Source organism: Syngnathus floridae, chromosome 5 (genome assembly GCF_059516105.1).
Source record: "Syngnathus floridae isolate MCC-2025c chromosome 5, RoL_Sflo_1.0, whole genome shotgun sequence".
Classification (NCBI taxonomy): domain Eukaryota; kingdom Metazoa; phylum Chordata; class Actinopteri; order Syngnathiformes; family Syngnathidae; genus Syngnathus; species Syngnathus floridae.
Genome location: NC_142417.1, coordinates 3,302,311 through 3,330,170, shown reverse-complemented (window position 1 = coordinate 3,330,170; position 27,860 = coordinate 3,302,311). Strand labels below are relative to the sequence as shown.

General features: G+C 51.6%; 4 protein-coding genes across 13 annotated transcripts in view; 1 reads left to right on the top strand and 3 right to left on the bottom strand.

Moving 5' to 3' along the window:
* The window catches only part of wdfy3 (WD repeat and FYVE domain containing 3), a 28,625-nt gene extending 17,411 nt beyond the window's left edge, over positions 1-11,214 (bottom strand). The window contains exons 1-18 of one of the 7 annotated variants that reach the window (XM_088376253.1): positions 10,897-11,214; positions 6,943-7,153; positions 6,285-6,408; positions 6,056-6,165; positions 5,620-5,844; positions 5,109-5,301; positions 4,669-4,855; positions 4,316-4,482; positions 3,762-4,247; positions 3,305-3,415; positions 2,937-3,130; positions 2,582-2,862; positions 2,054-2,242; positions 1,867-1,950; positions 1,420-1,624; positions 1,121-1,335; positions 879-991; positions 176-425 (exon numbers count right to left, since the gene is read on the bottom strand). In XM_088376253.1, coding sequence (XP_088232379.1) covers positions 176-425; positions 879-991; positions 1,121-1,335; positions 1,420-1,624; positions 1,867-1,950; positions 2,054-2,242; positions 2,582-2,862; positions 2,937-3,130; positions 3,305-3,415; positions 3,762-4,247; positions 4,316-4,482; positions 4,669-4,855; positions 5,109-5,301; positions 5,620-5,844; positions 6,056-6,165; positions 6,285-6,408; positions 6,943-7,122 — 3,314 coding nt within the window. In that variant the 5' untranslated portion in view covers positions 7,123-7,153; positions 10,897-11,214. Of the gene's footprint in view, positions 1-175; positions 426-878; positions 992-1,120; positions 1,336-1,419; positions 1,625-1,866; positions 1,951-2,053; positions 2,243-2,581; positions 2,863-2,936; positions 3,131-3,304; positions 3,416-3,761; positions 4,248-4,315; positions 4,483-4,668; positions 4,856-5,108; positions 5,302-5,619; positions 5,845-6,055; positions 6,166-6,284; positions 6,409-6,942; positions 7,154-8,691; positions 8,949-10,896 lie in introns of those variants that run through there. The other 6 variants (XM_088376250.1, XM_088376249.1, XM_088376252.1 and 3 more) reach the window with 6 other exon arrangements.
* A 1,747-nt stretch (positions 11,215-12,961) lies between these two features.
* LOC148397479 (C-C motif chemokine 19-like) lies at positions 12,962-14,086 on the top strand. The gene is made up of 4 exons (XM_088376677.1): positions 12,962-13,094; positions 13,432-13,558; positions 13,633-13,747; positions 13,910-14,086. The coding sequence occupies exons 1-4, from the start codon at positions 13,001-13,003 to the stop codon at positions 13,940-13,942; spliced, it is 369 nt and encodes a 122-aa protein (XP_088232803.1). The 5' UTR covers positions 12,962-13,000; the 3' UTR covers positions 13,943-14,086.
* Positions 14,087-14,548: 462 nt separating this feature from the next.
* rusc2 (RUN and SH3 domain containing 2) lies at positions 14,549-24,239 on the bottom strand. Of its 2 annotated transcripts, none has more exons than XM_088375027.1 (13): positions 24,086-24,239; positions 20,867-22,446; positions 20,004-20,433; positions 19,214-19,756; positions 18,665-18,838; positions 18,422-18,583; positions 18,061-18,137; positions 17,814-17,988; positions 17,636-17,741; positions 17,524-17,570; positions 16,459-17,326; positions 16,180-16,344; positions 14,549-15,945 (listed from the first exon to the last, which is right to left on the bottom strand). In XM_088375027.1, exons 2-13 carry the CDS (start codon positions 22,253-22,255, stop codon positions 15,678-15,680), a joined length of 4,404 nt encoding a protein of 1,467 aa, XP_088231153.1. In that variant the 5' UTR covers positions 22,256-22,446; positions 24,086-24,239; the 3' UTR covers positions 14,549-15,677. The 2 variants fall into 2 exon arrangements, with proteins under 2 accessions (XP_088231153.1, XP_088231154.1); XM_088375028.1 differs by having other exon boundaries at positions 20,004-20,430.
* A 418-nt stretch (positions 24,240-24,657) lies between these two features.
* LOC148397475 (protein unc-13 homolog B-like) overlaps positions 24,658-27,860 on the bottom strand; it is a 45,496-nt gene continuing 42,293 nt past the window's right edge. For all 3 annotated transcript variants that reach the window (XM_088375026.1, XM_088375023.1, XM_088375025.1), the window contains 8 exons: positions 27,672-27,795; positions 27,337-27,381; positions 27,176-27,247; positions 26,917-27,064; positions 26,788-26,844; positions 26,484-26,564; positions 26,250-26,409; positions 24,658-26,136 (listed from right to left, as the gene is read on the bottom strand). In XM_088375026.1, coding sequence (XP_088231152.1) covers positions 25,854-26,136; positions 26,250-26,409; positions 26,484-26,564; positions 26,788-26,844; positions 26,917-27,064; positions 27,176-27,247; positions 27,337-27,381; positions 27,672-27,795 — 970 coding nt within the window. In that variant the 3' untranslated portion in view covers positions 24,658-25,853. The remainder of the gene's footprint in view (positions 26,137-26,249; positions 26,410-26,483; positions 26,565-26,787; positions 26,845-26,916; positions 27,065-27,175; positions 27,248-27,336; positions 27,382-27,671; positions 27,796-27,860) is intronic.

Sequence of the window (27,860 nt, the reverse complement as noted above, 5' to 3'; positions counted from 1 at the left end):
CATGTTGACACGTGGGAGAGCGGCAAGGGGCTTGGTGGGTGTGTGAGTGTGTGCTGTGCAGAAAGTGGCCCAGCGCTGTCATCTCACCCACAGAGTCACAAAAATACAAAGAGTATACACGCACAACCACTACGAACAGTAACAATCACTTCCGGTGCTAACTAGCACACCCTACCCGAATCCCTCGAGCGAGGCGTCGAACTCGACGTAGGCGGGCGTGTCGGCGCAGCCGTGCAGGCGAATGTCATGCGGCGTTGTCATGGAGACCAAACACTTGACGCGGGTGAGCGGCACGGCGCTGGCCTCGGCCGAGCGCACCAGGCTCCGGCTGATCCGGTACTGGCCAGCCTGCTGGCCGCCGTCCTCGCCCGGTGTGGCAAACACGCCATCGGTGCCGAAGCCCTCCATCGACGTCGTCATGTTGCCTGAGGGGGGAAAGAGAGAGAGGGGGGGCGTCAACTGCTGATTTGAGTTGTTTCGAAAGGAAAACGAATACGGTAAAATTCGTTGCAGTCATTTCACGATAAAAAGCAAAAGTAGAACAGGGCAGGATTTAAGTATAATCTATAATAGTTTAGATTTAAGTTTAGAATAAAGAAATTATTTTCGGGAAACTTAAGTCAGCATTTTTCTCCATCCCTATAAAGGACAAAACATTTATATTGTAAAAAAAATAAAATTTTCTAGAAGCCAAATTGCGGCGTAAAGCTTGCAAGTCTCCACGAATGATAGATAATTAGCCCGACTTTCAGTCTTTCATACGCGGAGGCAAAGTCATCATCGGCGTTTTCCCGAAGACGCGCTGCCGCCGCCGTCAGCGCCACCATTAGAGTTAGCATCTGCCGTTGGGGGTGGGAAGCCGACCGCCGGCGTCTTACCTCGCGGGTCGGAGTCGTAGCTGAGCGAGCTGGGCTTGTGCACGCGGTACTGCTTGAGCAGCTTCTTATCCCAGGCGCCGCAGTTGAGCGGGTTGCCCAGACGCAGGAACTCCCTGACCGACACATCAAAAGAGAAACAGTCAGTGTTTGCACCCTCAGGGGTCGCTCTGCGTGCCCTTCTTTGAAAACCGCAAAGGGAAATTTGCGGGTGCGGTAATGGCGTAGGGCGGGCCTGTGCGTACCTGAGCGCGGCGGGTTGCAGTGCCTGCGAGGCCAGCCTCTCAAACATGCGCTGCAGCGGCGGGTGCAGTGGGTGGTCCTCGTCGCCCAGCGCCTGACTGCATCGCTGCAGCAGACGCTGGTGCAGGGCAGCCTCGCACAGGACCTGCTGGTTCCGCTCGCTGCTCACCAGCAGCTGAAGGATGTTGGCCACCGCCAGCTGCAGGTCCAAAGCGTGCTGGAATGGGGACAGGGCGTCACTCGTCAGGTACGAATGACCGACAGTCCACGATGATTTCCAGCGATGTAGCGGCGTTCTCACCTCAGGCTGGCTTTCGGAGGAGACGGACGGCAGCAGGTCCACCATGGCCAGCACGGCACCCGGGTGGATGACCACCATGTCGCCCCCCGAGGAGGAGGAGCAGGAGGAGGGGGGGGTTGAATGGACGGGATTGGAGGAGTGCAGTTTCAGCTCTGTCAGAAGCTTGACTGGCGCCGGGGGGGCCGATGAACCGTGGTAGCCGTGCCTGCCAACAAGGAACAAAGTCAGCCAAGGCAGGTCAAGGAAAAAAAGGATTTTTTGGGGGGGGGTTTGATGTTATCATCAAACATCGCTCCTTTCCGGTTTACGGTGATTTTGAGCGAGTAGACAACCCGTTCAGGCACCAAACTCATCAGGTCTGAATTTCTTTTAAGCAACTTCAAAAGAGTGTCTGCGGGGATGTGTAAAGGAAAGAAGACGAGGAAAGCACCAGAGGCGAGCAGCTACCTCTTACGGGCGAGAGCGGGCGTGCCCCAGGGCGAGGGCAGCGAGGTCTCGTGAGTCAGGCAGGGGGGGACCTGCTCGGCGCGACTGACCACGCAAACGCGACGGGTGTTAAAAGAGGAGGAAGAAGAAGAAGAAAAGTTAGTAGCGTAGAAGAGAGGAAGACCAAGGGAGACTTGGCGCTGCGTACCTGTCAAAGGAGTCGGTGGCCATTTTGTATAAGTAGATGAAGAGCTTGGCGCAGTGTCTGAGGGTGGGACACACGCCGTCTCCACCGGGGGCGGCCTCATCCTCCAGAAGCCTCTGGAAGGGCTCCGAGTTGGACGGGAAGACGGCGGTGGGGCCCAGCTTCTTGGTGTCCGAGAAACAGCCCAGCAGCCTGCCGGAGGACCCCCGCATTCAGAAAAGTACGGACGGGCCAGTACCCAAAGCAGTACCAAGGCGCCCTCCTGTGGCCGTATGCTTTCACAATAATTAGCTGTCGTTGGCTTACCAGCAAATTTGGTACTAGCGGTATCGGCGAGTACTCGGAAATTGAGTTCCGCAAACACTATTTGTATTTGGGCTGAAAAATGCAACATGACCTACTGGATCTCAATGCGAATGTATAATATTTGTGCACAAAAAGCCAGATCAACAAGCGCTATAATTGCAATATTTATGCACACGCAAAAAGTAGCATAATGGCGCACAAATGTTCCCAAAACAAATTGAGTACCTGACGGCGTCGGCCAGCTTCTCGTACTGGATCTCGGTGCGGAAGAAGTGCGAGTTGGCGGGCTCGTATCGCATGGCGGCAGTGAGCGTGCAGAAGACGGTGTACAGCAGCTCAAAGACTTGGTTCTGGTTCTGGGCGGCGTGGGAGGGCGTGCGTGGCGGCTGACCCGGACACAGCGAGCGCTCCGTGGCCACCAGCAGCGACGTCACGTACACGAAGCCGCCCACCTTGCGGAAGACCGTCCGCGTGCGGTGGCTCTCGCGCAGCACGGACAGCAAGGCCTGGAATCGAGAACCAAAATCAAGATGGAAATAACGACGGCATGTTTGAGCTCCCCGGATGAATCGTGGCTCACCCGGAGTATGTCCGTCTTGAGCTGCAGTTCGGCAGGCGGCGCAGAGTGCATGAGCCCCAGCAGCGTTCCCATGTCGTCGTCGCCGCTGGGCGACAGCACCAGCTGCCGGATGATGAGCAGCGCGTGCTCGCGGCACTGCCGGTACTTGACGATGTTGTGCACGCAGCGTGCGCCCCCAAACTCACGAAACAAGGCTACGTGGCCGGAAAGAAGGGCCCGCCAGAATGTCAAGACACAAAAGCGATCAAAGCGATATTTGCCACGCTTTTTTGTTCCTTTGTTGGCGTGGACAAGGTCAAAATCAGACGTGGAGCTCACAGTGAGGTTCGAGTCGCGATGAATTTGACAGCAATTGAATTTGCCGTTACCTGCGTTGGTGTTGATGGCGTGCGAGCCCTGCAGGAGCACGGTGAGCGTCTCCATGACGAGCCAGGCCAGCTGCTTCTGCTCCTCGGCCACCGCGTTGTTCTTACACTCGGCTGTGGAGAAGCGAGAAAAAGATCACCTTGTAAGATTCCAACTGTTCTTTATGGAGTTGGATTGAGGAGAACATGTTTCAATCTCCGTCCCTTTGTGCAAAAGCGGGACACAAAACTGACATTTTTTGTTCCGTATCGTCAGGAGATCTGTAAAAAAAAGTTTCGTTACTGTTCTCCAAAGTAAAAGTCGCACTGATTCTGCAAATATTAACCGTTGAGAGGCTGGAATTCAGAGGATTGGGGCAATCCAAACAATGAAGGGACGATGAAAACGAATTCTGGATGATCTGGTCGATGGCTGAGTTGGAGATGAAGCCCCTCCCACGCGAACCAACTCGTTTCTCACCCTGGTCGTTGTTCTGCTGTTGCTGCTGCTGGGTGGCGGGGTCCTTGAGGAGGGCGGCGTATTTGTGCAGCAGGTTGACCAGCACCTCCAACAGCCCCACCTCCCGCAGCACGTCGGCAAAGACGGGGTCGTGGCGGGCCATCCTAAGGAGGGCGCGCACGGCCGTCATGCTGCAGGCGTGCGAGGCGCTGGCCTTGAGCAGCACGCTGACGCTGAACAGCTCCTTGCAGGGCACGTAGTTGAGGCTGAATACCACAAAGTCCAGAAGCTGGAAATATTTGACCTGCGCCTCCTCGGGCAGGCGGGCCACGCGCTCGGCGAACTGCGACAGCGTGTGCTGCGACTCCAGGATGAAGTAGTTGGCCGGGTCGGCGGCGTAGACGGCGCCCACCGCATCCAGTAGCGTGCAGGCCAGCCGCCCGCTCTTGGCCTGCAGGAAGGCGTTCTGCAGCACCGAGAAAGCCTGGATGTTGCGCACCGTCTGCCCTGCGCCCAACAAAACACATGGCCTCAGAGCCTCCGTCTCGCTCAACTCCGCCTTCCCGGAGCCCTACCTTTGGCTGATGGCTGAGGGAGGACGAATCCCGGCAGCAAGAAGGGCGCCCCCGTGGTCAGGCCGGCCGGTTTGAGCTCCGTCACACCGTAGGTGGTCAGACGGGTCACCAGGTTGACCAGGTCCTTCAGGGCGTCCCTGGATTCATCCTCTTTGGCCTGCTCCAACCTGGTGTCGGCCCGCCGTCACACAAAGACCACTTTAGAGAAGGTCTTGCCAAACCCTGCATCTTTCCCCAACCCGCTGGAGCCATGCGCCGATCCAGGAGTACGTGGATTTCTTTATCAATTTTTCGTCCATTAGCTCGCCTATTTCCCGTAACACGGCAAAAATGGAATCCATTTGATGGCCCACCTGAGCATGAGGTTAGACAGAAAGTTGTAGCCCTGGCACATGCGGAAGTCGTCCAGCAGCGTCTGCGACACGTCGCTGGAGTCCTTGAGGAAGCAGGACAGGCCTGCAAACATCTCCACGATCTCCAGCGGGGAAAGATCGTCCGACTGCTGCATGTTCTGAACGCACGTGGACAGGCATTTCTTCTCTGTGGACACAAGAGGGAGCAATTCCTTCGGGTGGAAAAACGGGAAGCCATGCTAATGCTATGCTAATTAAATGCTAATTAAATGCGGCCGGACCTTCACAAGGGCCCTTTTTTTTCAAATGTATTTGTTTTTTGTTTTTTTTATTTCAAGAGGCATGTTTTGAAAGAATCAATCATCTTGTTTACTGGTGCCAATTTCAATGTCAAGCCAAGTATCTGGTGGTGGTGATGACGATGAATGGACCAGCCCTACCGTGGATGTATTTGACCACGTTGACGCTGAGTCCGTGTCGCGAGATGGTGGTGAGAACATCTCCAGCGCTCCGCCTCCAGGGCAGGTTGTGCGGCGGGCACCAGGACGTGATGGCACTGAACAGCAGGTGCAGGTCATCCTTCTGGGCCAGCTCCTCCGCCGGGGACACAAACGTGCACAACTTCACCAGGATCTGTGAAAAGAAACAAAATCACAACCTTTAAAACTCCGCCCATCACGCATTTGGCATCCGAAGCCCGCAATCCCAATGCAGGCTTCAAACCCAAACCCGGTGCTTCTCAATTCGTAATGCCCCACAGAAGAGGAGGAAAATATTTTACGCCCCCTCAACTAGACTAAAAATTTGTCCATAAAATTGAATTAAATTGTACACCTCTGCATAACAACGTAACATCTGACCCCCCCCCCCAACCCTAACCCAAATCTGGATCGGTGAATGCTTTTAGTTTCCCTCCAAGTGATTTGTGACACGCGTGCTCTGCTCTGGTACCTGGACAAAGACTTTCTGCAGCAGCGCCCGGCGGTCGGCCGGGGGCAGCTCCGCGGGGGGCTGGCCCGGGCCGGACGTCTTGTCCTGGGAGGCCGGCGGCGAGGTGGGAGGGGGCGCGGGGGGGCCCACCGGGGCCTCCGCCATGTGTGGGAGGTCAAAGAACAGGTAGAGACATTTGACCAGCGTGGATGGCACAGACATAGTTGTCATGCAGTCCACCGTTTTCTGAAAGACAAATCAACGTGCGTGCGTGTTAGAGACTGCTTTGTTGGTCACACACACGCACACACACACACACACACACACACACACACACACACACACAAAGAGAGCGTCAGGAAAACCGTTGTTGTTGTTGGGCTATAAAAGCGGGCCCGCTATCACAACAGACACATTGTTCAAGCGAGGAGACAGACAAGGCGCCTTCTGCACCGACCTGTCCCGAGGAGGCCAACAGGTTGATGGTGGTGAGGAGCATCCAGCCACGACTGGCCTCCTCGCTCTGGTTCACCTCCAGGAATTGCACGATGGCTCGGCTGGCCGCTTCTGCGCGCACATGCAAAGACGTTCTTGTTAGGCAGCTTTAAATCATCCTCAGACACGGCTTTTGCAATTAGGCGCGCCGGCGACCAGTCAGGGGTCTGCCCCTCCACGCACATACTGACCGGTGGATTTGTTGGAGGCCCTACGCCTGATCTCGGTCACCATGAGGCGGGACACCTGCGTGGTGAACTGCAGCAGATCCGAGAATTTCTCCGTCATGCTGCTGGGAGCCGCATTCCCAAAAACCTGAGAGTGGGCACATAGTGGGATTTTTTTTTTTTTTTTAAAAAGTTGCAGTACAACAACATGTAACAGTGTCACATTTTAAAATAATACATCATACTCACTAGAGACGCTAAAGGTATTTATGCGTGCATCTCGCCTATTTTGCAAGTCCATGTTGGCTGCAACCAGTTTTTGCTCCGAACAGCCAATTGGAGGACGGAAAAATGATGACATCGTCATCATTGACCCGAGAATGAAATCTGATTCAACAAAGAGTCCAACCGCTTATTTCGGTGAAGTTACACGGCCAGCGATACCAACTGGCGGAGGGCCTGGGCAGATTAGAGTACCGTAGCAACACGAGGGCCAATTGGACATGTATTATTATCGTTGTCCACCTGGGGTCACTATCCTCACTTTCACAGACTTTGAGTGTTTATAGCTTTAAAAGGCTGACCTCGTCAGCGAGTAAAAGTTAGCACCACTGAACCTCAGTCAGTCCGGGCGCCTGTTGTGGCCATCGTGTAGGAATACTATTACTGCTTTTTCACGCACCCTGTTGAAGACGGGCAGCATCATGTAGAGCTTCTCCTCCTGCTCCTTCTGCGTCATGTGACGGGGCGGGTGGCAGAGTTCGGAGAAGAGGCGCCGCAGGTGCATCAGGCCCAAGGCATTGTCCTGTGGGCTGCACTCCTCCTGACGCGGCCGCCCCATGATCCTTTTCATCATGTTCATCTTGAGAGGCTTGCTCAGGACGAAGCTCGCCCTGGACAAAAGATTGTTTGAAGTTTGAATAGCGTTGGTGGGAGAATGTGTCCACGCTGATGACAAGCAACCAACAGGTACTTTGGCTTTGTGTGAAAGCAAACCCCTGTGGAGCTCAGCCTATGAACCCAACAGAAGCGTTCGCGCGTGACATCTTAATGCCTGCGTCCGCAGTCCCTCAGGAACGGGAAACGCTTCAAACAGGATGTGTGTGTGTGTGTTGAATCTGCTGTTATTGTGGTTTGCAGTTCCTCAAATTGATAAACAGGACAGCAAGTGATTTTAGGATGGGAACGAGCGACCCATCAAAACGCTCCAGAAGGTCTACTTCAGCTTTTTAATTGTATTTCCCATTCCTCAACGGTAAAACACAAAGCAGCGAAGCAGTTAGCGTGAGAAGAGCCAAACCTCGGTCGACCCAAATAAAAAGTCCGGTCGGACGCAAAATGTCCGAAAAGAAATCATGACGATGCCCAGAAAAATCAGCATGCTGCTTCCTGAGTCACGGCGGGACAAACGTTCCGAGAGGGACAGGCGGCTGGCGTCACGGCACCTGCTGACATTTTAAAAATAGAATCTGATTCAGACGAAGGAAAAAAAGAAAGAAAAAAAATCTATCTACTACAGTGCCCTCAGGTATCACAGCATTTTGGAAAATTCATAGAATTTAATAGAGTGGATTGTCAAGGTCCAATGATGATACTAGCTTATATTAAAAGCAAGTTCCATTTTTTAATATATGGAATTTATGGGGGGGGAATTTTCACAGAGAAAATGTTTGCATTTCAACACTGTTATGTTATGTTATGTTGCGTCAATTAAATAAACAAAATTATAGTTGACATTTGGTGACATGGTGTGTTTTTACGTAGTCCACCAATTAGATCTTTCTCATAAAAATCCAAATATAAACAAATAATAGTGTCAAAATGACCGCTATGGTCATTCTAGGAGTTGCAGAATTCCGGAAGACCGATTGTTATTGGATGTACTCAAGTGACTCGAGGACGAGCTACTTTCACTTGGTCCAGTTAAAAGTCCCCCGACAATCAAAACGAGTCAGCCAAATAAGTCAGTGAAACGCAAACTCCTGAGCGAGAGCGTCCGTCGCGTGCGATGAGCGTCTCCCGCCGAGCGAGATGCGGACAAGCCCGACGTATTCAAGGGGCCGCCGCGCCAGTGGGAGAAAGCGTGACATAACCGCCCGATGTCTCCCGCGAGTTGATTCAAGACCAACCTGAAATTCACAAACGTCCAAACAATATCTCAGAACCGGACGCAAAACGACGCAAACCCTGACTGAAATCCATACCGACGTTTCTTTATCCGAGGCCGTGTGAGGAAGGCGGCCGAGGAAACGTACAAAGACAAAATATGTTCCTCCCGGGCATCGCTGCGCCCGTCTTAACGCCGGACCGAATTTAATGGGTGGGAAACGAGATCGGCAAAGCGAGTCGATCAAAACAGAAAAGATGGTAGACCGCAACCACAGCTAACGCCTCGGTCGCCACGGAGACAGGCTGTTGTTTTTTCCGCTACCTGCTGTTCTCCAGGTGCCCGGCCAGCATCTCCACGCAGGGGCGATTCATTTCGAGTGTTTTGCCTTCAACACACCCGCCTGCCCTTCCTTCCCTCGGGAATGTCTTTTCGACGAGAAGCCGTAGCGGTGTCGCGCCTTCTCCCCACGGTGGCGCGAGAAGGGGAGAAGCATGGCAGTGCCAGTGGCTTTGTTTGCCAGCTGGCCTGCTGCGCGTGTGCCTCCGTGCGTGTGTGCGTGCGTGTGGCCGGCCTGCCGGGACTGGTGCAGCTGATCCCCCCCTGACACCGGCGACGTGCACGCAGCGTCGGAATAAGAACGAGCGGAGGCAAAAAGAAGGCTGTGTCCTCGTCACACGTGTCGCAAAAGAACTGGGATGGCAACTTTAGAGAGCAAACAATGAGTCACGCCGAGTGTTCAGGTGATAGAAAGTACATCCACCCATCCGTCAAAAGTGCACCCGACGAGTCGGCGAGGACCCGGACTAAACGCGCGCCCCTCGCAATGGTGACTGGTAGCCCTCCGCATTACACAGTAGCCAGGTTTCGTGACCCCCTGCAGTAGACCACAAACAAGTGCCGAGACTTTGGGCTTGACAGTCCGTCGCCATGGTGATAACATGTGGCAATGTGGAGCTTAGCTGTCATGGGTTGGAAGACTCAATCCAAATTCAACTACACCATTTTGAAACTTTGAAATAATAGCATGTCGGGTTTTTGTGTGTTACTTCATGCATCAGGTGAATGTAAGAGTGAAAGAACAAAAAAATCGGTAATAACGTATGGCTAGAAAACTGCACACTTTGACTTGGATTCAAACATTCTCGGCCCTGAGAAGGCCTCCGGCATGTAAGAAGATACTGGCGCTGCTTTTGTCGCAGCTCTGCCCTTTGTTGTGGTGCGTTTGCCTCTCTGTCATGTTGCTCGGGTCTCGGCCGCATTGCCCGTTTGCCGGCGGGTGCCTTGAAGCCCGGGCCGCACCCACTCTTTCAAAACAGCTCAACCGCTTTACCACCCGGGTAGCAAAATGAGGACAGACGACCCTTAGCGCTCGCTTGCTGTCCCATCTCGGACCCGGACGGAGTCATGTTGAATAATATCGCCCATTAAAAATAATAATGGTAAATAAACAAACGTGAAACCTCAGAGAAAATAGTTGCAAAGAACTCGTTTCTAAAATACATGTACTTTGTAAAACCATGAGTAGCGAGCACCTCGTGTTGGCAGTACACACCTGCCCATGTTTCTACCTGCCGTCGAACGCATCGTCAATGTTCTGACACCTGTAACCAACACCATGTGTAACGCCTCATATGTTGGTAACACAATTTTGAACATGATTCTGCCACACATGGAACCAATTTTGACCACATTTGTAAACAATCACTTGGTTCTGTTACACACATGACGCCCGATATTTGAATCTCAGATGAAGGAAATGTCAACAACAACAATGTTGATGTTACACACTGATGCGACTCCCCATCCGGTTGGAATACAAAGCCGCCCGCCCGTGTGCAATTTACACACGTAACGCATGTTTCCATCATGTTTGGTGCGACTGTTACACACCAACCACATTCGAGCGCTCCACACCGGCTCCGCACACATTTCCCACCGGACTGGTGCGCGTCGTCGCCGGTCGGTGTACTAATCTAGCAATGCACCCCACCACCACCACCACCGCACCGAGGCCCGACGTAAGCGGACTAAAATGCCAGTCATTTCCTCTGGAACGTCACACGAACCGAACCGGCCATCCGGTACCGTGACCGAAACAACCCTCCCCCACCTTCGTCATGTTCGTCTGATAAATCACAGCGGCATTATTGCGTGTCGGCCGCTCGCTCGCCCGCCTCGCTTCGGTAGACGCGACGATTCGGACACCATCACGCCACAAAACGCTTCCACGGTCGAAGCAGCTCGGGGGGCAGCGTTGCAGGAGGGTCTGTCCCTTTGCTAGCCGCCGGATGATCCCGCTAGCACCTCCAGCGACCCCTTTTACGTGCTCTCCCACATGCAAAATAAGATAGTAGCTATCACAACATGAATGATTAATGTGAAATCGAAAAGCGAACGACAGACAAGGTACATTTAGGCCGAAACTGGGTGTGGGGAAGTAGCCGAGGCGCACGACGCTTGTTGATGCTAACTCGCCCCAGCCATTTAGCTTCTCCGCGGAGTCTCCGTTGAGTACGCAAGACTCACCAGCCAAGTAGCGGTCACTGCAAAACACTTGGCCCGGACTCAGAGGGGAGGAGTGCAGCGGCGCGTCGAGGAGCTCCGGGCGGGCGGCCTCCACGTACATCCATTACACGGGACGCCTCGGTCCGCCGCTCCCGCGGCTTCAGTGCCGGCCGGTGGCCATTCTTTCCTCGCTTAACATACACACACACACCAAAGGAGGAAAAAAAATAAACAAAAAAGCTTAGCGCTGGGCTCCTCGTTTTCCCAGTCGGTCGGCGAGCATCCCTCCAGCAGAGCCGAGCACTGACTGAGCGAGCAGTCAGAGAGCCGGGAACAACACGCCGAGGAGCGAAGCTGACATCTGCCGGTGGGAAGGAAGAAGACAAGCCCCTGGAAGGACGTGCAACGGCGGCCACGAGAGGGCGCCAGTGGCTCACATTGACATCTGAGGAGCGAAGCTGACATCTGCCGGTGGGAAGGAAGAAGACAAGCCCCTGGAAGGACGTCCAACGGCGGCCACGAGAGGGCGCCAGTGGCTCACATTGACATCCGAGGAGCGAAGCTGACATCTGCCGGGGGCAAGGAAGAGGACAAACCCCTGGAAGGACGTGCAACAGCGGCCACGAGAGGGCGCCAGTGACATTGACATCAGATCACCAACCTAACGAAATCACTCCAGGTTGGGAACCTGCGGATATGCTTACTTTTTTCTCCATACTTTTTGCCCTCAAGAAGCTTATGGGTGGTCGACACCAATTATTTTTCAAGTGTTTACAGTTTTGAAAAAGAAACCAACAGTTGACATTTAAATGCTTGAGTAAACTTTACCTTTCCTGATATAAACAGACTTTTGGACAGGATGCCGTCGTAAGAAAATATTTGCATTGTCGTGCAAAATGTTTATGGTCATACTTTTTGTTTTCTTTCGACTTCCGCGTCAACATAACTAAGAATGAAACTGAAGACCAGTGAATGTGTCTTTTTGTAAAATTGTCTTTAACGTAGCTTGTATTTGTGCCTCGCTCATCCATAAACATGACAATCTATTCATGTCAGCAAGTGTGAGCCATAGCATTCACTTCAAATGGTCGACTTCCTCCTCACTTCTGGACGTGGATGCCTAAGATTTTTCAGGGCCTTCTGGTCGGATCCTCAATTTTGTGTGAAATAATATAATGAATGAATGATAAATTCAGGAGCTTCCCGGAATCACCCAGCTGGCTGCGACACATTTTTTTTTATTTATTTGGGATGTTTGCCAAGCAGCATAACAGGAAGAGATGCAGACTTTCTCTGAAATGAAACAGAGCATGAGGCAACTCTCCTCAAGGCACTTTGCAGGTGGATTTTTCCACTGAACCCAAAACTTTCGATCTCCAACGCTTCCTCTTAATGCAATCTCACCAAACCTCTCTTTGCCCAAAGAAAAAAGTCCATTTTAACATCTGTCTCCACAAAAAAAAAGAAATGTCAAACATCCATCTATTATCTGTACCGCTTATGCATGATGAAGTTTTTGTTTTTTTAGACTGATGCACAATGTACATGTAGGATTGTTAGTTTCAATCTCATCACTACCTTTTTCTGCCCCCGATAAGTTTCTCACGAAGCCAAAGTCGACACAAGTGATTTCCTGAAAATCACATGACTGCAGAAGCGGCCCATAAAAATAGACTTTCATCATTATCATCTTATTGATGTGTTGAGGTTGTTTCAACACACTTGGCAAGCTTTTTTGTCTTGATGATGCTTGTCCGGGTGGTGGGCGAGCACAAACACGCAACCAAACACCTGCACACATAGCTTCTTTCACATATCGGAGCTAGAAGAAGTCTGCACACCCCTATTCGGATATCTAGTGTTTAGTGCGGTGAGCGCTCACACCAGACACATTTATTGTTTGGACGAGATAAGGGTCATGATGGTTGTCAAATGATAACTCAAAAGAATTTAAATGCTGTGAATGAGTTACAAGAAAACACGAATGTTGGAAAAAAAAAAAACCAGAAGCATCACATGGTAATAAGGGGGGGGGGGGGGGGCGGGGCGGGGGGGGGGGGGGGAGGCTAAGACAAAAAAAGTGAAAGTGAAAGTTGGTGACAAAGAGGATTTAAAGGCCGGCGCCATGTCTCTTTTTTGGTCAGAAAGCGCAGTCATGAATCCGCACGACTTCCTCAGCTTCTTCCTCGTCCTCATCCTTGTCTCCTGCTGCTGCACCGGTCAGTATATTAGGGACACTTGTACTCAAAGCTTTTCAGCTTCATTCAAAGATGCATTGCAATGATCATAGATGATTAAAATAGGAATGCGTGTTAATTCAATTGTAAAACATGGCGTTATTACTGGTACATTTATTTTGTATTTGTTTAGAGTAAATGGATAGATTTAATTGAAATTGTAATGAATCTGTTCCATTTGATAGAGAATTGAATTTGGACTTTGATTATAACTCTGTTAATGTATTGAACATTTCACTTGTATACCAACTCAAAACGGTAATGATTTTTTTTTTTTTTTGCTCTTCGTAATGACATTTTCTTTTCATTTTGTCGTCAGTGTCGCACGGCCAGATGCCCAGCGACTGCTGCTTGGAGGCCTATGGTGAGGCAATGCCGAAAAAATTGCCCTTGGTGGACTACCGCCATCAGATCGCCGGCTCCGGCTGCCGTATTAGCGCCATTGTGTGAGTTTGGCTTCTGCGACTTGACATTAACGGTGGCAAACGTATTTTGATGTGACGGCCACGTTGTGGTTCAGTTTTGTGTGCAGAAGCGGAACCAAGCTTTGCTACGCCACCAACGCGCCTAACGTGCAAAAAGCCATGAAACGAGTGGACCGCCTCAAGAATTTCTGCCGGAACACGAACTACGAGGTGGGCCGCAGACTGAAGCATTTGAATGCTTTGTTAAGTACCAAAATGAAAGGGTTTCTCACTTTTGACTTTGGGTCAAAATAGTTTTACAAATTCAAAAAGTGAACCGTGTTCTTTGTCATTTGCGACAACAACTAAACATTTTTGTTTGTTCTTTCGCAGGATCAACACTGTTTGGGTGTCCCGCCAATGTGACATTGGATAACTTAGAAAATGTGACATGTCGTTAACGAATAAAATGTTGTCCCCTTGGTTACAGCTGCTTGATATTATGACTCTCATGTTGAAAGATGAAAATGTGACATGTCGTTTACCAATAAAATGTTGTCCTCTTGGTTACATCTGTTTTATATTATGGTTTTTGTCATTCGTCAATGTTTTTTGCATCATTGCTGGTTGCGCTATGGTTTTTTTTTTACCCCCAACACGCTTTTTTTGCCTTAAAATCAAAGGCGTGACAGTGCTGCCAGAACGTGCAATCTGATTGGACGATTCACTATGACTTTTTTTTTTTTTTTAAATAGCAGAATTTAGGTGGATTGGACTTTTATGCTTTGCTTTTTAACTCAATAGCATAGGCGAGTGGGATGATGAAAAAAATGTCTCATTTTCAGGATATACTACTATTTTGTTACATTTACAAAAGAAAAAAAAAGTCTCGGTATTGCCTGAAAATCTGCTCCAACAAAATGGTGCCAATTTGTTTTAAGTAAAATATTTTTCTTTACTGTTATCACATACCATAGTTGCATCCAAAATGTCTTACTTTTCTACTTTATAAACACACACACACAGGAGTCATGTGGTCACAAGAGCACTTTAGTTAGCCACACTAGCTGGGTAGCATCATACATATGCACAAGAGGAAGATGGTGTATAGATTTACAGGTTGGGGGAATCTTCTAACAAATAGCAAACGACGTATTTACACTGGAATACTGTTGGCATTATTAAATAGTTTCAACTGTACAAGAAAAGCAGACAAAGAGGCTAACACCATCAATAAAGTGTCCAAACAGTGCAAATTTCCCTTCTTTTTCTTCAGGACCCAAGCTCGCTAAAACTTAGTTTGAACCGCAACTATGATTATATGGCGGAAACAGCAACGTCGAAACAGTGGAAATAATTAGATCCTGGGTCAAATTGTCAACTGGGCAATGTTTCAGGGTAACGTGCTATTTCACGGGCATAAAAATAAATTCTTTGTGATGTGAGAGGCTTCTTTTTTTTGCTCCCGGTCTTAAATATCAAACATGTAAAAAACTCCCTCCTTCAGAGTAAATTGCAAACAAAGCACAGGCAAGCTAATGTTACCAAACTGGACTTTGTCTCCTTCATTGTGAACGTTTGTACGACTTCCGTCATTTCGACGTCAGGCGTTCTGCCGTAGCGCTTTAATTAGCTTGGAATAGTGCTTAAAGAACATTCAGACACTCGTAGTGGGATCGCCAGGTATAAATCTGTTGCAAGCAACTAGACTCCGTCGTAGGTAGTTAGCGTGACAATGGTTTTAGCAAAGCATGCTAAGCTACAAGGGCTAACTCCAGTGACATTACAGGAAGTACAGGATGCGCGTTTGTTTCTTTAACGGAGCCAAGACAATTCTTATCGGTTTGACTACAGTGATTTAAGACATGATTACGTATTCATCTATTTGATGCCCATCCCTGTGCTGCATCTTCTAGTGGACAAACGGAGCATGTAATGTCACATTACATGATGGCCCCATCCACCTCCACACATGGGAGTGATTGACAGCAAGTCCAACCTGGTGTATCGATAGCTACCAATCGTAATATTAATAATAACCATAATATTGGTGACATGATCACAGTCCAGTTGCAAGTCTTTGGGTTTTGGTTATTTGGCGGGTTGCATGCTCACGTGGGTCAATGGAGGTCACTTCCTGTTCACCGTGGGTGGAGGGACTTCACTGGCCGGATTCAGACTCATCACCAGAACTCCCAGCGCTGCAGGGGCCACCGGCACCGCCGCTACCATTGGAGCCGCTGGCATCCCGGCTCTCCCCGGTGCTGCAGAGCGAGACGTAGACAATGGGCACCAGGCCCCGAGCGGCGCCCGTAGAACAGAGAAGCCAATCGGGATCCGCCTTGCTCAGCACTCGTAGGACGTCGCCCTTGTTGAAGCTGAGCTGTCCCGTCTCTGTGGCGATGTGGTGGCACAACGCTTGCACTTTGCTGAAGGAGGAAAAGAACAACTTGAGCCACATCGTTTTCAAATCCCCAACTCTCAACTCTATGTGATTATGGGATTGTTTTCGTGGAGTTCTGAGGTAAAGGCTCCCAAAGGTGGCCATCTTCCGTCCGTGCCGGAAAACTCAAGGGTGGAAGACAATGCCCTTCACTGATTTCATAACTAGGTAACTGCTGCATGTTTGTTTGAAGCGACTTTTTGCTTTTGACGATTCCTACCATGTTGAGAGTTTAGTCTCACTAGCATTGGTCTCGTTGGGTGAAACCACACCGGACGGGGGCCTGGTGGGCGCCGCCTCTACCTTTTGGCTGCCCCCAGCACCGATAGTCTGCGCCATTAGGCCCAAAACCGATGAGTCCAGACCGAGCCAGCCAGACGGCAACCTGAAAAATACAACCAATTGACTTTTTGTTCATTTGAAACACCTGTGCCACGGCTTAACCACGAGCGTGATTAGCTTGGCCGGTGTACTGAATTTAGATCTCTTTTGAAAGTACCTGTTCTTCTGAGCTTTAGCCTTGAGTTCACTTGCGTATGTCTTGGTCGCCGACCCAACGGCGGATCCGAAGAGCCGCCCCCAGCGCAGCCCCTGAGCAACGCTCTCCGGCTGGACTTTGGTCGCCGGACTTGGGACCGCCGTCACCTCCTGGTTGAGAAGGGACTCAGGCGGGCTTCCCATCCAGGAGGGCCGTCCCCCAGAGCCAGACTCGGCGCCCTCCACTGCACCCTCCCTGGCGGGCGGCAGCCGGCAAGGGCGGCGCTCGGCCGACGTCCGGCGCTTGTCCGTTTTGACGAACTTGGAACCCTCTGCGGACTGGTCGATGTAGACTTGGGAGGATTGCATGAGTTGGTACCACCATCCAGCCTGGCGGTCCTGACGCTGGCGCCCCTCGTGCATGGCTGCGGGGTCCTTCCGCAGGGGATAATTCCCTACGTCCTTTTCCTCACTTTCTTGCCCTATTCCCTTCATCCTCTGTCCACCCGCCACTCTGTCCTCGGCCCCGTTAGCAACCCCCACCGGGACACTCTCCTTCCTGGAAGCCTCCGTCCTGGGCCAGGTGCCATCTGGCCTCATCGCCACCCTCTCTTTCCCGGTGACCATGTCCCCGACGGCGGCACCCCAGCCCCTCATGAGCTGCAGGGTGGAGCTGGTGGTGGACTGTCCCGCTGAGCGCAGCAGCTCTTTGCGCCGCTTCTGCTGCTCGCGTCCCGTCGCCAGGAGCCGGGGTTCAAACAGGAGGTCCAGGTCAAACGGGAGAAGCGAGAGGGGCTGCAGCAATAGAAGGAGCTCGCCGAACAGCTGCTGACACGCACCCTGAGCCAGCGGGACCAGGCCCCAGGTGTTGTAGTGCGCGGCGATGATGTCTGGAACCAAAGGAGAAGCTTATGTGGAGGTGATGCATCAAAGAGGAGACATGTTCCTTATCTTGCCACTTATGCTCAGCTACAACTCCGCAGTCTCCACTTTGCCGTGGCCACGTTTAGGTTTTGGACTTTTTCAACTACTTGTTCTCCTGTCTTCCTTATTTTTTCTCTTCGCAGATAAAAGTAAGTAAACTTACCTTCGTGTGTCAGGAGGTGACCGAACCAGAACTCCAAAGACTTGAGGCTGGAAAAGAAGAGCGACGAGATGAACGAGAGGCTCAAAATAAAACAAAGAGAAGCGGGACTTACTTGAGAAGACCAAAGATGAAGGCGTTGAGTCTCATGCTGTGGCTCGTCAGCTCCGAGAACTGGTTCACCTTCATCAGCAGGTTGTGAAGGACGCGCGTGGATGGACCTGACCGGCAAAAACACCCAACATGGTTAAGGCCTCTCCGAAACAACTGGAGGGAGCCTGGTTGGTCCTTACCCAGCTGCGTGGAGGCCTCCACCAGACTCCAGGGCTGACAGCGGCGCTGTCCGATGATCAGGTCCAACACGTAGGCCTTGAGGCCGTCCTGCAGTACCTCGTGCAGCGCCGGGCATAAATACTTGAGGATCAGGTGACCCACGTTGGGACTCACCCAGCTGTTGCCCAACTTGGCCTGGTCCCACCCGAATGCAAAATCCGCATGAGTATCAACAGACTGACGCCAACGCAGACGTGTTGGACTTACTTTGACGTCGGGGTCTCGGCTCGTACCGAAGTGAGCCACGATCAGATCGACTGCCGTGTTGACAGCCTTCACCAAACCTGGCAAAAGTCCGGAACGCAGCAACGTCAGCATTTAGTTTGCCTTTTAAAAAAAAGAGTGCTGCTGCAAAACTATGTCGCAGGGATTTGTTGTCCTTCATATCATATATTTAGACTACAGTATTTTTTCCCCACATACCAACAGCGTCATTTGGATTTTTAATTGGATTAATTAATTAACAAACTCTTATTTGTCGATGCAATTTTCTGCATGATAGGGAGCACAAAGGTGACTTTTCTCAATGCTCCCAAAAAGACTCAATCTGGCGTTCACGCTCACCAACCTCTCTTGTGAGTCATATTGACGGCTAACTGTGACCGCGAGGCGGCGGAAGAAGAGGACAAGGATGAAGCTGCGGAGGCATCCGGGGACAGGCAGAACTCCTCGGGCGGCCTCTCAGTCAGAGACAGGTAATCTGGGGGCAGGTTCTGCTGCATCTGCTTGACTGAAGATAGACAAAAGAACAACAGACTCCCAATTACACACCCGAAACAGGAAGTAGGTGGTCACGTGACCCACGCCGTACCGTGAAGGTGTCCCGTCGGCCGGCTGCGAGGAGCTGAAGGGAAATCGAAGACATTGCGTCGGAGAGGACGGCGCGGATCTGACATGGAGGAAACGCCAGCCGGTCTCTCGCCGCCAAGAGGGTTCTGACGTCGGTATTCCCGCCACTTTAAAGCCTGGGGGGAGAGGTGGTGCGCTGCCAGAAGAGTGCGAGGAGGAAAGAAGAACAGTAAGAATAAGGCGGGACGAGATCATCACAAACATCAAGATGATGAAGAGAAAGAAAACGTTGCAAGTCCAAGGGAAGTCCAGAAAACAAACAACAGCATCCCCGAGAATGAGAAATTTATGGGCCAGCAAATTTAGGCTCATAGTACCTCACAGCAATACACGTGACACTAAGTGGAAGGAAATTTGGCATCATTTTCAAACAATCAAAATGTTACTTTCTCATAATCAATCTCATTTTTTTTGTCAGTGGATTGGCATTCATACAATAATTTTCACGTTCCAGTTTGGACAAACGGAATCTCTCCTTAGCGGAGCTACTTCTTAGTGATGTGAAACTGACCATTCTGCATCCTGCTTCCCTCCACAAGGCTTCCAGTCTTGACGCACCCCAGTGGGCTGACAACGTCCCCGTGCAGGCGCGGCAGGGTGGGGGGCGCCACCCCCCTCTTCGCACCAAGGCCAGCGGGGGGAGGGGTGCAGTGCGGCGGCCCCGTGCGCACCACGCTATGTGGGCAGCGGGAGAGGTCGTGAGGGGGCGGGGGGCTCGGGGTGCACGTGGAGCAGGTCCTGCTGCTGGCGGCCTCCTCCTGAAGGTGCACTGGGGAGTAACTCCCCAAGGGAGACGGACGGACGGACCCGGGGGGAGCCGCGGCTCTGGCTAGGACCTCCCGATGGCGCTCCTCGCTTTCGTCCCCGGAGCCAGAGCAGGCCTGTATGCCAGACACGTAGCCAGTCATCAGGTGGGGCGGGGGCTTAGGCTGGGGGGGCTTAGGGGCCAGCTGGTGGTGGAAGGTGAAGGGCTGGATGGGGAGGGAGGTGGGCCTCTGGTCTTTGCCGTAACGCACCACAGCCGGATGGACGTCGGAGCAGCTGGAGGACCTGCCTGCATCAAGAAGAGCAAAAACCATTGCTGAATCTAAATCTGTTCACTTGTTCATATAAACTAAGATAATTATCATTGAAGCAATGTTGTCAGCTAACAGAAAGCACATTAGCTTAGCCAAATAACATTACTTGAAAACTGCTCAGACACAATAACGGTGGAAGACGGAGGGGAGGAAACCAGGGTGGAAAGAAAGGGGGGAAGGAAGAATGCAAGTGAAGACGGGAAGGCAGCGCACAAGACACACCTTCAACGTCGGTCTCCCGGGTGGCGTCTTGGCCACAACCGGGGGCCGCGGCGTCACCCTCCCGGCTGGGCGAGAACTCGCCAGAAGAGTAGGGATCTGCCTTGAGGGACGGCGAGCTGCCGTGCCGCCGCTTGCTGCGGGCCATCTCGGCGAAGGAGGTGACCCGGGGCGGCGGTGCAGGAGGAGGCTCGGCCAGAGCGCCGCCCCCATCGTTGAGGCGCACGGGGCAACTCAGCATGCGCTCCAGAGAGCCCGGGTGGGGTCCCGAGGACTTGTCCAGGTTGCGGTCGTAGCTGCGGGATCGCAGTCGGCCGGCGTCCTGCTCGTCCTGCGGGGGCGACACGTTGACGTACACTTGGAGGAGATCGGCAGGGGCGTCTGGCTCGTCCGCCGCCTCCTCGTCTTCATCTTCTTTAGCCGCCACAGGCTGCTGGAAGAAGAGCGTGAAAGGCACTGAGGAACCTTCTCTGTCTACCAATCTGCACGCTGCACTCCGTCTGCTTCGCCAACGATGAAGTAAAAAGGTACGCATGGCAAATGGCGCTCGGACTCATGTGACATGATTTTGAGTCACGCTCCAAGATTCAGCGCAGCAGATGTGGTGACTTAGCGTCACAGATGCAAAAATAAAATGCATACTACATCAGTCGGGGGGGAAATCACAGGCAACAGTCAGCAGACCAAGAAAAAGCAGAAGATGATTCTTTGTTCTTTGCTTGCTACTGCTCCGTTGATATGCCCATTTTGTACATTCATCAAAATGGAAAAATAAAAAATTAGATTATCTGAATGCAAATTCAAAATGAAAAGATGATGGAAAACAACACACGCATGAATCAACTTTTACAAAACTGAGGGCTCACCGTCACTGACTTTTCATCCTCCCCCTCATCTTCCACTTGCTGGTTGGCCCTCTGCCGGAACAGGAAGTACTCGCTGGGTTGGGTGGAGCATGGCGGGCTGCCCCTGCTGTTCTCCTCTGAGCCACTGTGGACGGACGATCCGGCGGGGCTGGGCGGAGACTGGGATGACAGCTCGCAGGTGACCAGTTTGTAGTAATTCTGGCTGGCCACCACCAGCCGGGCCCGACTCTGCAGGCAGGACACGCCCCCCCCTGCGGGCGTCGGACAGAAGGAGTTGCAGTTGGCGTCCAGCTCCAGGGCGGCCTGGTGCTCTGCCGAGCAGGAGCTGGAGGAGTAGGCGGATAACGAAGGCTCTCGGCCAAGGGAGAAGGCCAGCGGAGGCTCCGTGGGCGATGTGAGGAGGTCCAAGTAAAAGGCGCCCTCTATTGGGTCCCGCTGGTCAATGGCAGAGGGCCGCTCGGCAGGGCTGTTCAGGTTGCCTGGCTTCTCGGGGACGCCATTGTTCATCTTGTTGTAAATAGTGCTGAAATTGACTAGCACGCCGTCCGAGCTGTTGCACGACGAGTCGCTGCAGTAGCCCCGCGGGCATTCGGGGAAGGTATCGGGGAAGTCCTGGGAGCGGTTCTGGGCCACGGTGCAGCAGGAGCAGTGCTGCGCCAAAGACCCTGAGGAGTAGGACCCCGTCTTGATGCCACAAGGCATGGGAGGATCTTCGTCTTCGTCGTCCTCCCATTCGTGCTCGCCGCAGTCCACCGACATGTTGGAGCCGCTGCTGCCGTGCCGCCGGCCCAGCTCCGGCGGGTCTGAGCTTTGGCTCGCGCCATTCCGATAGCGTGACTCTGACGCAAAGTTCAGGCCGCGCAGGCAGAAGGGTGGCGAGGCGCCCTCGGCGAGGCCGTGGAGGTGAAAGGAGGAGTCCTCGTGATAGCCGGCCAGGTTGTCGTCGTCCTCGTCGTCCTCGTCGTCCTCATACTCCTCGTCGTCAGTCTTGACCAGAAACGGGTTGCAGCGTAGCGGGTGACGGCTCCTGGTCTTGACCCGGGGTATCGTGTGAGCCGCGACCAGTTGCTCGTCGGAGATGCTGGAGGTGAACGAGGAGTCGTCGCTAGCCGTGCTGCCGCCGCCCTTCCTCTCCGGTGCCGTGTTGTGAGCGGAGGTCTGAATCAGGCTGCTGTAGAGCAGCGCCTCCCTCTGGAGGACGTCCCTCTCCGGAAGGGAGGTGGTGCGGCTCAGGCCCAAGTTCTCCGGGGGGCTGAACGGGTTGCCCCTCTTTAGAGAGCCACTCCCGACACCGCAGACCCCCCGCCGCCGCCCCGACACCTGGCAGTGCACCAGGGGGATGTGGTGCACGATCAGGGTCTCGCCGGACAGTTTAGGGGGGCCGTCCATGGGGGCGGAGAAGCAACACGCTCGAAATCAGACGAGCCTGCGCTGTGTTGACGGGGTCGCTCAACAGCGGCAGGCCGGGTGCAGCTCAGCGGCGGCAGGCCGGGTGCAGCTCAGCGGCACCGCCGGGAGAGGGTGGGTAAGTCGAGGGTATGGTCAGCACGGAACACAAAGTCAAAGACGGAGAAAGACATCTGCAGACAAACAAAAACTGCGTGTTACTACTTTATAGTCAAATTTATTTTTGTCAGCGCACAGAACTCGACTGGATCCAGTCGCAAAGGTGAACTGTTAACACATAACTAGCCTCACGCATCAACTAGTTGCACAGATCAAGTATCAGATCAATCTCTGGTCGACACGTTTGTTTTGCGCATATCAACTTGTCTCTCTCGTCACGTCGTCTCTCGTGACAACCAATCGACCTTATCGACATGTCTTTCTTATCTGCTTCACAAGCACCGAGCCGACGCATTCGTCAACAAGTCGCACTTGGCGTCAACTAGCAACACACAACAAGAGACACGCCGGTCAAGAGATGCCCGTGACCTGGATGAACGTTTGACAAATGCTGGTTTGGTTCCCTAAAGTAGATTAGCTTAGCAAGGCTTATGTAAGAGTTGACCGCTAGCTGTCATGGGCTAGCATCTCGGTTAACATGACTGCGACAAGTGGACAGCCAGGGTGGCGGGGCGACGTGCAGCAGCTGAAGCAAATTAGAACGACAACAGGCCACCCTCACAAAATAGAAAGTATGCGCCATCCTGCCAAGGCAGGCTGCCTGTTACGTAATGTGAGGAGAAACGCGAGTAGATACTATCTTTATACTGTCTGCAAGACAGATGCTAACCACAGAAGATTCACGGAAGGTGCGCCTGCACACTAGCTGCACTGGTCATACTTGCTCACACTGGCCAAACTTGTCAACTAGCCGCAGTCGCTTGTCACGTTCGTCCGGTGCAACAAACTGACTAGTTGATGTCAATTTGTTACATATCAAGGGAGTGCCGTCATGCTGCTGCTCAAGTGTCCAGGTACACACATCAGCAAGCATTAACCAAAATCGACATCCCTCTCCCTCGCAGTATCGAAGTACCACAGTGAACATCCCCAAGAAGTGAGTTTGTCATCCTAATTTCAAAAAGAAAGAAAACAACAAAAGTATTCTCACACTACAACTCAATGAAAGCTGAGTAAATTGTAGCTAATTACATGTGGGATGCATTCGTAATAATATTTTTAAGACTGGTAATACGTGTCAGAAACTGAACGAGACTTTTATTTTTAAGGAAGGCAGCGGAAATACTAGTCATTGCTTCTGTGGAGCTTGACGGCTGTTTGTTTCTGTCATGTCGGGATCAATATGTGATGATCAAATGAGGTCTTCGGCCTCTTGTGTGTCATTTATCGAACATCGTCATCCAATAGAAACTAAATCTGTGTTTACGCCCAATCATTTCTTGTGCATGCGTAAAACACGGCAAAATCTTGTTACTGGCAAGACCGACACAAACGTTCCTTTGTGTCAATGCGATATATATATATTTAAATCCCGAAATGCACAGCCCAGAAACGAACTCTGCTGTCTTTTCAATCAGAAACCAGCGTTTTTCCACGACAAATGTTCCTGGATAAAACGAGACGAGATAATGGATGGATAAATGTGGTGAAAAGGACATTTAAGGAGGAGGCTGAGGGAGGCGTCGTCGGTTCGGTACAAATGAGCCGACAAGCCTGCGGGGCCGGCCCACCCAGAACCTCCATTCGATGTTTGGCTTCTACCTTTTCTAGCACCGACGACAAAGACACCAAGGACGAATTCAAAACCGTCACCTTGTCCCCGGTGGTAGACGTGGGCGTCACTGTCCGGTGTCCTGGCGTGCCATGCACGTACGAGAGCGGGAGCCCGTGCAAAGACGACGTCGACGACGAAAATGCTTCTTGTCGACTTGGCGGAATACACACACTGCGCATGCGCGGTGACGACACCGCCTTATCTAACCTGCATCATGACATCCACTTTGCCTTAAGCCTTGCCTGATGATTTTAATATCATCATTAATAATACTAATAATAACCCGAAATGAGAGACGTGCCGTAAAACATACATAATAGCTGTGAGAGATAATTTATTGTCATTTTCTGCATTTTGACACCTGATGGTGCTGTATGACAAGAATTCCAAACTACAATGTGATCAAGAGTGATTAGCGCAACATAAGTAACAATTTTATACAGTACTGTAGTGTATATATTAAAGATATTTCACAGTATTTAGAAACTCGCCTTTTGGAATGTTCATTTGAACAAATGGTGGCGCAATACTTAGCCATAAAATATCAATAAGCAAGAACAGATCAATGCTATTTCCATTTTTGTCTTTAAAAGAAGAGACTAAACCACACTTCATTCATAAATATTTTATGTACAAAACATTAGTCCACTGTTATATCACGCAATATGTCAAATGGCCTGATTACATGTTGCTCAGTCTTGGTAAATGATAAATGGACTGCACTTCATCTACACGCATTTTACAATTGATTCACCCATTCACACACACCAATGGGAGGCTGCTGCCACACAAGGCATTGCCAGGAGCAAATTAGGGGTTAGGAGTCTTGCTCACGGACACTTTGACAAGGTCGCCAAAGTTGAGGACCAAACCCACAACCTATGAGTTGTGAGACAACCACTCTACCACTGAGCCATGCAGCCCACATACATAATTCACAATAAATACATGGCATAAGGGCTTACAGGTTTGTACATGCTTTTTCTTTCCCTTCGTATGTACAGACGTGTATCCAAGGCGAGCTCTTGGATTACTTGGCACATTGTAAACACACACGGAAAGTTGGCCTAACTGACGTCACGGGTTGAAATCCAACTCAAAACGTGCACCGAGACACTTTGAAAAGTCAGAGAGTTGAATTTTTGCCCTTGTTTTGGCAGCAGTCGTCGCAGTTTGAATTCAAGGCAGCAAGAAAACCGGGATTCGAGGCAGCAAGAAAACCGGGATGACGCTTCGTGTCCGTATGTAACGTGACACGAACAACAATTTGCTGCCCCGCCTTTTGTATTGTCGTCAAGCACCACGTATAAGGACATCGAGTGAAGAAAGGTACGCCAACTAGCCGCCAACTCATCGGTACGGCCGTTCTTTTTTGCAATGAACGGAAACTCATCTTTTCTTTGTCATCAAATGACATTTCAAAGCGCTCGTGCGTTACTGCGTTATTTTCCACCGACAAAATGGCAGCAAAACGCTCGCCCTTCAAGGTACGAGAGACGTAAGAGCACAGATTGAAGCTAATAAGCTAGCGTTTAGCTTTTTCTGACAACAGAAATCAAAATGTTTGTAAACAACAGAATGGGCATTTTGTAAGAATGTAATAAATTTGCTAGGACCGAATGCGGACATGGCGGTATTTAATATTCCAGCCCACCTCAAGTTACAGGAGCTTTTTAGTTTTTGGTAATTGCAGTTCCTGGACTTGCCGAAAGTAATTGCTGCAGTCCCAACACACAATAGTTCTCTAGGCCAGTCCTCGTTTCGGGCCTTTGGCAGACCACATTGGGAAGGCATCCGGTTCCCCGTTCAACTGCCCTCCTCGGGGGGCCGCGACTCCGACTTGATCCTGACGAACTCCTTGGCCACGTCGTCATTGGGCCGCTGGGCCAGGATGCGCAGCACAGTGGTGCCAGTCTGGTCGGCGTGGACGGCAGGACCCAAGGGGCACCAGCAGACGCAGGCGCGGCGCCCGGCCAGGTCGCGCAGTTGCAGCACGGACACGCCCACCACGCGATCGGCCCGCCCAAAGCAGTAGTCCTTGACCGAGGCCTGCAACTCGTAGCACTCGACTCCCTCTTTGCCCAACGTGCTGAGGAGGACCGACAAGGAGCGTTAGTGGAAAACAGACTCATGGACAGCAGGAAGAGAAACTTGCACAGGATGTATATGTCACGTGACGTCATGTGCGATGTCGCCACTGACAATTGGAAGCTCTCGTTGAACTTTGCGCTCCAGCAGTTGTTCTTGGACTTGGTGGTGAACTTGCGCTTCTTGTCAGCCAGCGCCGGCCCCAGCAGAGAAACTTCCACAAAGGGGCGGAACATTCCAGACGTCCGCCAGCGCAGGTCGTTGACGCCGATCACTGACGGGCGACATGGCGACCATTGGTAACCATGACAACATCAGCAGCTGAAATGCAACCGTAGCGGGAGTCACCTTTGACGCCGACTTTGCGTTCCTTGGCAAGCAGGTCCACCTGCAGCACCACTTCGCCGATTGGGTTCTCCACTCCTGAGCCTTGAACACAAACACGTTTTCAAAGCCCAGCCCTGGTCTCGACCCCTTAATTGGATTCCTGATTCTGTTTTTAACCGTAGCCTTGACTTAAACACCTAAGCCGCACTCATTCGGGCTTGAAACCCAAAGCCACAGCGTTTGAAAGCTTAACTTTGTCTGCTTGAAATGCACATCAAAATGATTGACAAAACGACGTCAGCGGAGGCGGGGCTTAGGAGCTCACCTCGATCAGGTCGAACCTTTTCATTGGCTGTGATTCGGATGCCCGTGCCGTTGTGCACTAGGAAAATACGCACGCACGTTAACGGTATTTGCACGCACCACGCGTGCGGGCGAGCGCAACCGCGGCCACCTTGTTCCCGCTGCGTGGTGACGAAAGTCCTGATGAGGGCGTCCGTGCTCTGCGAGTAAAGCGACAAAGCTTGACGCAGGGACGACAACTCGGGACTTGTCTCCACAAAAGATTTCTTCAGGCCATTTCCGCCAGCGTGGAAATATTGCTGCCAAACAGAAAGCGACAAAACTTTAGTCTCGATTAAAATTCCTCAACTAGCCCGAAAGCCAGGCCTTTGTTTGAAGACCCGGTCATTTGACTGGACGGCTCCGCCCACCTTGAGGCTCTCCAGGCTCGCGTCCACCACGGCGCATTGCTTGGGAGTCAGCGTTTTAGCCTCACCGCCGCCCTAAAACACAAACTCATCATTGTCTTTGCTGTTGTCCTCCTCCTCATCATCATCATCATCATCATCATCATCGTCGTAAAGTGAGCTACCTTGAGGTTGGAGAGTCCTTTGGCAGCAGTGAAGATCTGCGCACCCTGCAATGATGACGACGACGATGATCATTTTTGTTGTTATCATATTTCAGCCTAGCTGATGACAGCAAATAGGTTTTGACTGGCCATCAGCAAAGGAATTCTACAATATCGTCAAATAGTTGATTTTTTAATCGATATTTTTTTGAAGACCATAGCGCCCACCCCTAGTTTCAAGGGATTTGGTCTTCCAACAAGGATTAGCATTTCAAAGTAGTGTTTCCTGCCTGGATTAGGGTTTGGAAACAGGGCCAGGCTCGAATTGCAAAGTGTGGGATGCCGTTTGTTGTTACCAGACTATCGTTGCTCTGTGGCAACACAATGTTCTTCTCCAGAGCGCTCAGGACGGCCTTCCACAAGTCCTTCAGGATCTTCTTGAGGACCGCCTTCTCGCACACGTCCGCAAACACGCTCAGGCTGCACGCAAGCACGCGTATGAAATAACGCCAGCTGTCGGCAAAAAAAGGCACGTAACAAAGTCC

Excerpts from the sequence above, each read along its gene's own strand:
- rusc2 (XM_088375027.1), bottom strand. The coding sequence starts at position 22,255 with ATGGACGGCCCCCCTAAACTGTCCGGCGAGACCCTGATCGTGCACCAC. Across the intron at positions 17,327-17,523 it reads TCACCTCCTGACACACGAAG|ACATCATCGCCGCGCACTAC; the intron begins GTAAGTTTACTT and ends CTTTGGTTCCAG. Across the intron at positions 15,946-16,179 it reads GAGACTAAACTCTCAACATG|CAAAGTGCAAGCGTTGTGCC; the intron begins GTAGGAATCGTC and ends TTCCTCCTTCAG.
- LOC148397479 (XM_088376677.1), top strand. The coding sequence starts at position 13,001 with ATGTCTCTTTTTTGGTCAGAAAGCGCAGTCATGAATCCGCACGACTTC. Across the intron at positions 13,559-13,632 it reads TGCCGTATTAGCGCCATTGT|TTTTGTGTGCAGAAGCGGAA; the intron begins GTGAGTTTGGCT and ends GTTGTGGTTCAG. Across the intron at positions 13,748-13,909 it reads GCCGGAACACGAACTACGAG|GATCAACACTGTTTGGGTGT; the intron begins GTGGGCCGCAGA and ends GTTCTTTCGCAG.